This window comes from Athalia rosae, unplaced genomic scaffold (assembly GCF_917208135.1).
Source record: "Athalia rosae unplaced genomic scaffold, iyAthRosa1.1, whole genome shotgun sequence".
Classification (NCBI taxonomy): domain Eukaryota; kingdom Metazoa; phylum Arthropoda; class Insecta; order Hymenoptera; family Athaliidae; genus Athalia; species Athalia rosae.
Genome location: NW_026019231.1, coordinates 67,824 through 78,097, shown reverse-complemented (window position 1 = coordinate 78,097; position 10,274 = coordinate 67,824). Strand labels below are relative to the sequence as shown.

The 10,274-nt window shown below is 49.8% G+C and overlaps 1 protein-coding gene across 1 annotated transcript; it reads left to right on the top strand.

Annotated features, from left to right (window-relative positions):
* The first annotated feature begins 9,174 nt into the window (after positions 1 to 9,174).
* LOC125502188 (uncharacterized protein F54H12.2-like) lies at positions 9,175 to 9,927 on the top strand. The gene has a single exon (XM_048659982.1). The coding sequence runs from the start codon at positions 9,175 to 9,177 to the stop codon at positions 9,925 to 9,927; it is 753 nt and encodes a 250-aa protein (XP_048515939.1).
* Positions 9,928 to 10,274: the final 347 nt, after the last annotated feature.

The window sequence follows — 10,274 nt, the reverse complement described above, 5'->3', positions numbered from 1 at the left end:
GGCCGTGTCAAGGTGCATGTAGAAGATTTCTGTAAGACGTTGACAGGGCCTGACAACGCGAATCTAGACGCGGTAAAGGGCCTAGTAAAATGCGTAGTGCTTTCGCCGCAAAATCTCTACTACCCGTTGCTGCCAGTCCGCATGCACGGCAAATTGATGTTTTCGTTGTGTCGCACGTGCTGCGAGAATTCGACACCCGACGATCGCCCGCATGCGAACAGAGCCGACCGCTGGTTGAGCGGTACACAAACCGTGACCATAATTGAAGCATGTTAACATCGCGCGATTTGATTTAGGTTCTCGCCAAATATTTTTAGTTAAATTTACAGCAGCGCCACAGCAGAGGTGAGGGGATCGCATCGACGGCCACGATCTGTTATGAACCACGGTGTGCTAACCTCACAAAACTGACACAGCCATTCGACGATGATTTAACGATAAACGAGACGTGTTAGCAGTCTGAAGGAGTTGGCAGTTAGAAGTTAGCATGTAATTTCACTTGATGCGTCTCGTTCATTTTCTTTTTCTTACAACACTCATCTCGAATGCATCAATGGCAAGTGTTGACTCTGTCATCGACGGAGATCATGCTATCCTATTTAATTCACCATATCATTTCTCCGACCAAAATAACAACATCAGTCGTGGTTTCTACGATTTTATCGACAAATAGATTCTAATATTCTTGGTAAACACGCCGTGGAATATAACAGATCATGGCCGGTCGATGCGATCCCCTCACCCCTGTTGTGGCGCTGTTGTAAATTCGACTAGTGATATTTCGCGAGAACCCAAATCAAATCGCGCAATGTTTATATGCTCCAATCATGGTCACGGTTTGTGTACATGGGTGTCGGACGAATTGAAAAAAGCGGTCGCTCTGGGGTGCAGAATTGTCAATATCAGCGAAATATGGCAATACGATATAACTGCGTACGATTTCGTGACGAAGCAAGGCAGTTTGTTTGCTGGATATATAGACACGTTCCTCAAGATGAAGCAGATGGCCAGCGGCTGGCCGGCGAAAGGCGATGATGAGACATCTCGCAAACGCTACATGAAGAAATACGAGCGAGTCGACGGGAATTGCCTGGACGAGTACAAAATAGCTAAAACGCCGGGCTGCGTTCGGTTGCGAAACTTTGTCTGAATTCGTTCTGGGGTAAATTTGTGCAGTGCGATAATCCACCGCGTACAAAGGTGATCAACGAGCGGCAGAGGCTCTTGGAGCTTCTCACCGATCCGGACGTCGGGATTCACGATATTTTGCCCGTAAATGAGCGGATTCTTCACGCGCGATGGGGACGTACGGAGAAGGGTGCGATACCGTTGCCCAACACCAACGTCGTCTTCGCCGCCTATACCATGACCCAAGCACGTTTGCAGCTCTACAGCTATTTGGAAAAATTGCAGCGTAGGGTATTGTATTTTGACACCGACTTTTTCATCTACCTGAAGAGCGAGAACATCCGTGACGAATACAAACCGCTGACAGCGAATTTTCTGGGTGACTTGACGGACAAATTGGTTGCTCACGGCGCCGGTAGTTATATACGATCGATTGTCTCGGGGTTCCGAAATTTGACGCCTTTGTAGTGAAACGCCTGGGCGATCAGAATGAGATTGAGGTGTGTAAGGTCAAAGGCGTTACTTTGAACTATCAGACAGGTCTGAAGATCAATTTTCAATCTGTCCGAAACATGGTAATCGACGCCCACGATTCTATCACGGTGAAGCGACCAACCTGCATCACGTGGTAACGCGCACGATCTTCAAAACCTGTCGCCCGGTTCAATCGAAGCGTCGGCTTTGTCCAAACAGCTACGACGAGCTACCCTTCGGCTACAAGGCGACATAAATGATTCCACGCGGCACGCAAAGTATTTTAGCACGTCAACGCTAACGAAGAAAATAAGCAATTTACCTTGGCATTGATCTCACTCTCAATGTGTATTCCCGCTCGGCACGTGCGAAACACGCACACACACATACATGTGCATTTTCAAAGAAGCCGTGCGACAGTACAACGCGGTAACCGATCGCATTACCAGGTAAGTATGCAATACCGGCAGGGCGACTAGCTGTCGTGTACACGCCGTGTAGACCGCCGCCATTAGCTTTTTCGCGGGCCCCCTCGTACTGAATCAGCTGATAAGCCGTACCACGCTTGCAAGCTGATCCGTCCAGGCGGGCACCCCGAAATAGCGGCCACGCGCACGCTCGATCAGCTCGATAACGCGGATGATTCTCCAGCCGCGGTAATCATTTTTCAACGAAACGATCGATAACTGTTGTAACGTGGCGTTTTCAGCCCCGTTACTACGGCACCCAAATCTCCCGGAATTTCCTCCCGTTTTTCGTCAATAATCTAGAAAACTGCAGCACACCGAAACGAATCACCAAGGCTAAATTGAAATAAGAGATATTCCGTATGTTAAGCTAATTTTCGTTGTTGTTCCGAATACTCTCTTATGTGACCTGGGAAAATACCGACGAGTTGAGCCAGGACGACCTACGAGGACCTCCCGGGCCCTTTCCTCCCAGGGTACAACTCTGACGTCATCCGTGCCAATCAGACTACCGATGTGCACTCTCCCGCGGTGGACCGAACCACCAGCTGATGACAGCATCGCCAACATCTCCCGCCTCCCGATCTACCGAATCGCTACCGGCGTATAGGACCGCAAGACGACCCGTCTACGATCTCCCGCTAGACGATAGGTGCGTAAGACGCTCTGCTATCGACGAATGGATGCTACGGAAGGCGGCGTATAGGGTGGCATGAACTGAGTAGTGTCACCTCCCGTCCCGTAACTTACTGGCCAGGAGCCAGACCAAAATAACATCTACCGTTCCGGAACTGATCCCGTCACCGGGTAAAACTTGGTAACCTCCCGAGATGACGTTCTGCCTAGGAAGACATGTAGGGGCCGAGGCACAAGTGAGCCCAGGACTACATTCCGACTCCCGAGACGACATAGGATAGAGATGTTGCTCTTAGGATGAGGACTCCAAGTGCCTGAGTCGACGCAGCCTTGGATGGCCTTCTGAACGCAGACAGCCAGCCGGTCAGTACTCAAAAGCGAGCGCGGCCGATGAGGAAGCATGGATGATGACGTCAGAGGAGAGGAGAGGCGCCGAATAGGCAAATTCAATTGTCACCCGAAGAATTGCGCCCTACACCTGTGGCCTAATTAGGAGAGGGAATCGCCAATCCGGACGATTTCCGAGTAAGAAGATCCTGGACACCGGCGCTCAACTCGTCCTACTCTACGAGATACCGTCAAACAAACAGGACGTTTTGGTTAGATCCTTCCTCACCCATTCAGATCTTCCTTTGCCGCTTTCCCCAAATCTACCGTCTACCGCTACCGTTTTTCACCCAACACTACCGCTACCGTTGTTCTTTAGATTCACTCCTATCCGCCCCTTAGTTACCGTATATTTAAACCTAGAGTCAGTTAAACAATTGTATTAAGTTAGAGTCAGTGGGTGCCGAACTCCTTCCGTTAAGGTAAGGTTTTCCACCTTCAGAGAGAGGCACGAAGTAGCCACGTGGGGATTGCAAATTGCCTAGAATATTACGTATTTTGTTTCATTGTCAGAGTGTAAGTCAGTGGTTAAAGGCCCACTGCATCCAGTATTTAGAGTGTAAGTCAGTGGTTAAAGGCCCACTGCATCCAGTCTATTTAGAGTGTAAGTCAGTGGTTAAAGGCCCACTGCATCCAGTATTTGATAAGTCGGTGGGAACGCGCCCCACCGCAATTTGGTACGGTCCGGTCCGTTACGTTTTTCGGTTTTTGGGCAATTTTGTAATTCCTCCCGGTTTACCTCGTGGCTGAATTCCGTTACCGTACGTTTTGTATTTTCGCTCTCGGAGCATTTAATTGGTCTTCTACCGTTTCTCCCGTGCATTTGCTGCACGGGGTATCATTTAGTACGTTGAGTTATTAAGAAAATTTAAGTAATACGTTAAGGAAAGCCTTGGTGATATTTGGTGATGCTGTATGGTATTTTGTTATAATTTATGTAATATTTTCTCCCGTATCTAATTTGTCATTCTTTGGGTAATCTGTTACCCCTACGGTAAATCTTGCGTTCCGTTACGGTCCCGATCTATTTGGAAATCTATCGTCTGTTACCGTAGAGTAGCCACGGAAAAGCGCTCCGTGTAAAACCGCGCCTTTTCTCCCGTTCGTAATTATCGCCCATTCGGATAATTTGTAAAAGAATCAGTAAAACTCCCGTAGGCCTTTCGAATATCGAAATTATAATTCTGTACTCCCGTGAATGACCTCCCGCTACCGTTAAACGAATTATATTTTGTTACTCTCGACCTATTGTAAATCTACCGATTCTGTATTTCCTACCGAATTTGTTAAAATACAGTCTCCCGAAATTACGTTACGTTATCGTTTTTATTTGTGCCCGAATTGTTGTTGTGGATCCACGCCACTCTACCATTTATTTCGCTGTTGAACAGCCTGTGCCTAGCCAGCCACTCCGCCGGATCTGTATTCGTTTATTCCGTAAGTTTTTGGTATTTCGTTAAGTGACGCGACACGCGTCTGGCGCCCAACAATCTTTTCGTTCCGTTTTCCGTTTTCCGTTCCGTTTTCCGTTTTCAGTTTCGTACAGATCGCGCCGAAGGCACGTGGGTTTTTCCCGGGTCCAACCCGCCTGGGGGAAAATAGAAAACCTTCTACGTCGCAAGTGGTGCCCAATGTGGGGCCACTAAAAAGGTTGAGTTTTAAAAAGCCACGTTGCACTGTATATAATAACTCGCAGATGACTCGGAGTTCGGAGTACTCGCCATGGACACGCGTTGGAAGCATCCTCTTTCCGCCATCGTGACCGGACCATCCGGCTGTGGAAAATCCTAATTTTTCAAGACGTTTCTGTGATACATTGGCGATATGTGCGACGCGAAATTCGCGCGAATCATCTAGTATCACGCAAAATGGCAACCGCTGTACGACGGAACGGTGACGTCCGACCGTTTGCCGGTTATTGAGTATCGCGTGGAACTACCCCAGCAGGGTGACTACGACTTCGATGACGCAAAACTTCCAGAGTGGCTGATTCTCGACGATTTGATGCGCGAATCATCCAACGGCGCGGTCGGCGATCTCTTTACCAAAGGGTGTTTTCACAAAAATTTCGGCATGTTTCTCATCACGTCGAATCTCTTCCATCAAGGTCGCGGTCAGCGGAATATTTCGCTGAACGCGGAATATATAATATTATTTAAAACCCCTGGGACCGGGCGCAAAAACAATACTTTACACGCCAAGTTTACCCCGAGGATCCACGCTTCGTACGTCAGAAGCCTGCAGCGACGCAACGAATCGGTCTTACGGATATTTATCACTCGATCCGGAGCGATCGACGCCCGAAAACTGCTGATTTCGCACAAATCTATTTCCCACGGATGAAAATTGCTACGTTTGCGTACCGCAGAAAGATATGAAGCGAAACGGGCCGCGGGGTGCTCTAGTATTTCACCTCCCATGTCACCGCGAACAGATTAACCAGGGCGGTTCAGTTCATCCAACACCGCGGTGTGACACGCCCTTTGCAAATCGAGTGGTCTTCAACGCTTGGCGCTACTGCGCGCTGCCGACGACAATTTCGTGAGAAATATCTGCGAGTGCGCCCTCAACACTCTGAAGGGTAACGTCAAACTTAGTGGTCGTCAGAAATCACGGCTGGGAAGATATCGTAGAATCTTACGTCGACTGGCCAGTAACCGCGGCAGTTGGAGAAGTAAGAAAAAATTGCTGGTCCAACACGGGTGCTCCTCACCGCTAATTACTGGCGCCCATCATGGGCGGGTTGGTGTCCACTTTGTTCGCGGGTGAAGGATGGAACCGCAATGCGAGGCAGGCATTGAGCGAGCGAAAAGTATTGTTCTTGTTCGCCAAGAAACAGTGGAGCGGTTGCAACGGCAACGTCACGGAGAAGATGAAGCGAAAAAGACGGAAACTGGAACACGAACGCAAAAACCAAACACCGCGAACACCGTGAGCAGATGAGACCGCGAGATGGACGATATTTTTGCATGAAAGGGAAAATCCGATCGCGAGAAATCGCGATTGTACAGTCAGGTGTTGAATCGAAATTCGTATTTCGCCGGAGAAACGAGAAAAACGCTACAACTCAGTATACGAGACGTGTCTGTGAGGAAGCGTGGACGAAGTCCATAAAAGCGGTAGCGACAACGCTCCGGTTGGCTACAGAGCCGTACCCGTAGACGACATCTTGATCAGCAAACCGCTGAAGTTTCGACGCAAAGCCTAACTGCTGTTGAACTATCTGACAGCCGTAGGGATGATTGAGTGGGACAGTCACGGGATAGTGGCTATAGACGGTGATCATGTACGCGGCATGAATATAATCGACTTGATAAACGACGTTGTGCGAGAAAGAAAATCCGCGCAAGCACCGATGCGCCATCGTTTCGCCCGACTCCTCAAAGCTGTCAATACTTCGCAAGAGTTCTTCGGAAATCCGATATATTTGAGGACGCACGTTTCACCGGAAGAACCTTATTGACGGCCTGCGACTTTAACAGCGCATCGTAACAAAAGCACAGCGTAGAGGAGTGATGGTAATAGCTGCGATCCGGCCGAAGGTGACTACGGCGATTCGGACGACGACGACTTCGACGACGGCGACGACGATGACGACGTCTTTCGTACTTCGCGAAAAAAGACAAGACCCGTTCAAACGGGAAGAGGTCGCTGGTGCACTCTGCGCTGATGATGATCTTCTGAAGAAGCTGTGGTACGACCCGTCCAACCCCGCGGGATACGGGAGTGCACGCGGTTTAAAGCAAGCCGTGAGAGGAGAGAGAATATCTCTGGCAGCCGTCGACTATTGGTTAGCCTTTCAGGATGCGTACACGCTGCATGAAACGATACAAAGGAGATTTCCCGAGCTCACTACAGTGTACGAAACGTTGACGTTTTGTGGTGAGCCGATCTCGCCGACCTGAGATCGCCGAAACAGTACACGAAAGGGTACGACAACCTTCGTGTTGTCGTGGATGTGTTGAGCAAGTTCGCGTGGGTGGGAGCGTTAAAGGACAAGACCGCAGCTACAGTCGTGGAGGTTTTCGAGGATTTGCTAAAATCGACCGAGCGACGACCGATGCATCTGCAGACCGACAAGGGAAAGAAATTTGTGGGCGCCCAATTCCGAAAGATGCTCGCCAGTCGTAACGCGTAGCATCGCGTCACCCGGAAACCGAACGTAAAAGCAAGCGTGGTGGAGCGCTTTCACTGCACTCTGAAGGAACGAATATGGCGATATTTCATGCACGCGAACACTCGACGATACGCGGACTTTTTGCCGCAGCTGGTCGATTCTTACAACCGAACCGTACACTTGACCATGAAAATGACCTCCTCTGAGGTGACGCTGGAAAATGACGCAACAGCTCGCGCTGACATGGAAAATACACGAGGCGGTAAAGTGTCGGAGTCGTTGGGGTACGCGCGATTTCGCACAGGCGATCAAGTGCAAATTAGCAGGGCCAAAGGAGTATTTCGATAAGGTTACGTAGTCAATTGGACGGACGAAGTGTTCGAAATCGCACGGGTCTACGAACGCAGCTCCGTAGCTCACGCGCTGCAGGATTCATCCAGCAAGACGATCGACGGCCTGTTCTACGACGCGGAGCTGCAGCGCGTCAAAAAAAATAGTTATTTTTTTGTGGATATAATAATACGGACGCGTGGTGGGGAAGCCAGTGAGAAACTGTTTGTCAGTTGGCGTAGGTATTCCTCGAAATTCGATAGCTGGATTTCGGCGAAGAGCCTGTCTAAACACCGAGCATGAACAAGGATCAGTCTCACCTGACGCTGGAGACTTACGTTCGGATGCGATACTTCGAAAACAACACCACGACGAAATACACTACGCAATTGCCGCGACAGATAGAGCGAAGCGGCGAATAGGAGGTTGCTCTTGCGGAGGTTCAATATCCAACGACTCTTCAAACGGTAGCTAGTAGAGCCAACACCGTAAGATTGCATCAGCACATCTCACCGAAGCCGGCGGATCTCTTCGACGATATACCAAAGTCCAAAGACAATCACGTCACCGCCCACGTGCTACGCATACAGCCAGGCGTTTACACCGGCATCGGACAGATTGTGCGAGCTCTGAGCGGCGTCTTGCTTCTGGCGAAACATTTCAGATTTTGTTACGCCGGTATCGCGAAGGATCGCATCGCCGTTACTCTCATCCGCGAGTAAACCACCGGCCACTACTTGTCGTTTTCTCTTGGTCTGTATCGACAGCTCGGTTTCACCAAAGTAACGCGAACCATCGTCAAGACTTTGGAGGTAGATCACCTTTACAACGTAGTGGCTGGTATGCCTGCGCACATGTTCGTCTACTGCGACAAATCGTAGGAGACGTCTACGCCCCTCCGTTACGCATAGTTCAGATCAACAGCAACGATCTTTGCTACGGGAGTTCGGAAACCAAAACGTTGTCCCTGCCACATTATCTGCCCTTACTGAACTCCAACTCTTGCACGATCGATATCGATATAAGAGATCAGCTGGGAAGGCCGTTGCCATTCACCCACGGGACGTTGACGGTGACGCTGCACTTCAGGAAAATACACGAATACGGGTGGCTTTGAGTCACTATGTACAGCATCACGAGATCCAAGTCGGCGGGGGGAAAGCTCGGCTTCACGCGGAGTCCCCGTATCAGCGAGGTCACGGTATCCTGGAGGGGCTGTTCTAAAGCGTTTTCTCCCTACTCACGAGCGGAGCCCGAACGATCGGTAAGGAGACGCTACGAACAGGAGCAAATATAATTTTGGACCCGGGTCGGGACGCGCCGTTTAAAGAGTCAGTGAAACAACGATTTGCCGAATCGGGACGCAATCTACGACGCGGAGCTGAGAAAAAACTTCGAACTCTGATGACGGGAAGCGGGTATAAGGTAGGTCGCGGTGTACCGAACGATTAGTTTCTGACGGACCGTCGCACCTGTTTAACCGGAAATTGCAAAGCAGGTGGCAGAAAAGACGTATCCCCAAGAAAAAAAACCAGAACAGTGCAAACGACCAGAACGAATAAAAAAAAGAAGAAGAATAACGGGTGCTACAAGAAACGAACCGTGGCTGACATATTCGGTACGCGATAATCCGAAATGACCTACCTACACGCTCATTCGCGCGAGTGTTCGAAATCGAAGCTCGACTTGTTCACTTTACCGCTTACGCAAACGACGATAGAGGGTGGGCAGTGGGCTCATTACAAGCCAGTGTCGTCTCTTACCGACGACTCACCGATCAAATCCATGATTCCGGGGCTGAGCGACGAGTACCCCGACCTGTCGCACACGATGCTCAGTCTGCGAGTCAGTATATTTTCTCTGGATAGGGTGGAGCTGGTGAGTTCGGTCGGTCAAACCCCGCCAGGGGCAGTGATCACAGTTCTTATGAACAACCTTTCGCACTCGTTGTTTAGTCAAGTAGACGTTCCCTTTGATCAAAAACCCGTCTTTCCGGCCGACAACGCGTATGCGTACAAAGCATACATAAAGACTCTGGTCGATTACAACAATACGGCGAAAAATTCGCATCTCACGATCACGTTGTGGTACGGTGATACCGCCGGCAGAATGGACGAACTTGGTGCTGGTTATAAGGGTTCCGCAAAGCGCGAACGATTCTTCACAAACGGCTCCAGCGGTGATTCATTGGGACACCTTTGTTGCGACGTGTTCAAGCAGGAGAAATTCTTTCTCAACGGCGTGGAGTTGCGATCGCGTCTGGTGAGATCGCGGGATTCCTTTTGCATCATGGAAAACCACCAACGCTCAAACGATGAACATTCTAGAGGATACTCTGCTCGTTTGACGAGTCACGATGGACCCCGGCGTGTCGTTGGCACACGCTAGAGCTCTGGCGAAATAGACGGCCGAGTATCCACTCACCAGGGTCGAATCAAGGCAATGACGATTTACGGTGGGCTGCATGGAGTAACGTTGGACAACGTGTTCCTCGGCCAGCTGCCGGAGAGAATAATTATCGGATTTGTTAATAATAAGGCCTCCAACGGTGACCGTACGCTCAACCCGTTCAATTTTCGACATTTTGAAACCCACTTTCTTCCTCTGTACGTCGATGGCCAGCAAATACCGTCAGAACTCCTGCAACCGGACTTCACGGAATCGAAATTATACGTAGACGCGTACTGTTGAGGAAATGAATAAGATGAGAAGGACGTCGAACTCCTTGCAATAAC

Bases quoted from the DNA above. Each gene is read 5' to 3' on its own strand.
- LOC125502188 (XM_048659982.1), top strand. From the start codon at position 9,175: ATGACCTACCTACACGCTCATTCGCGCGAGTGTTCGAAATCGAAGCTC.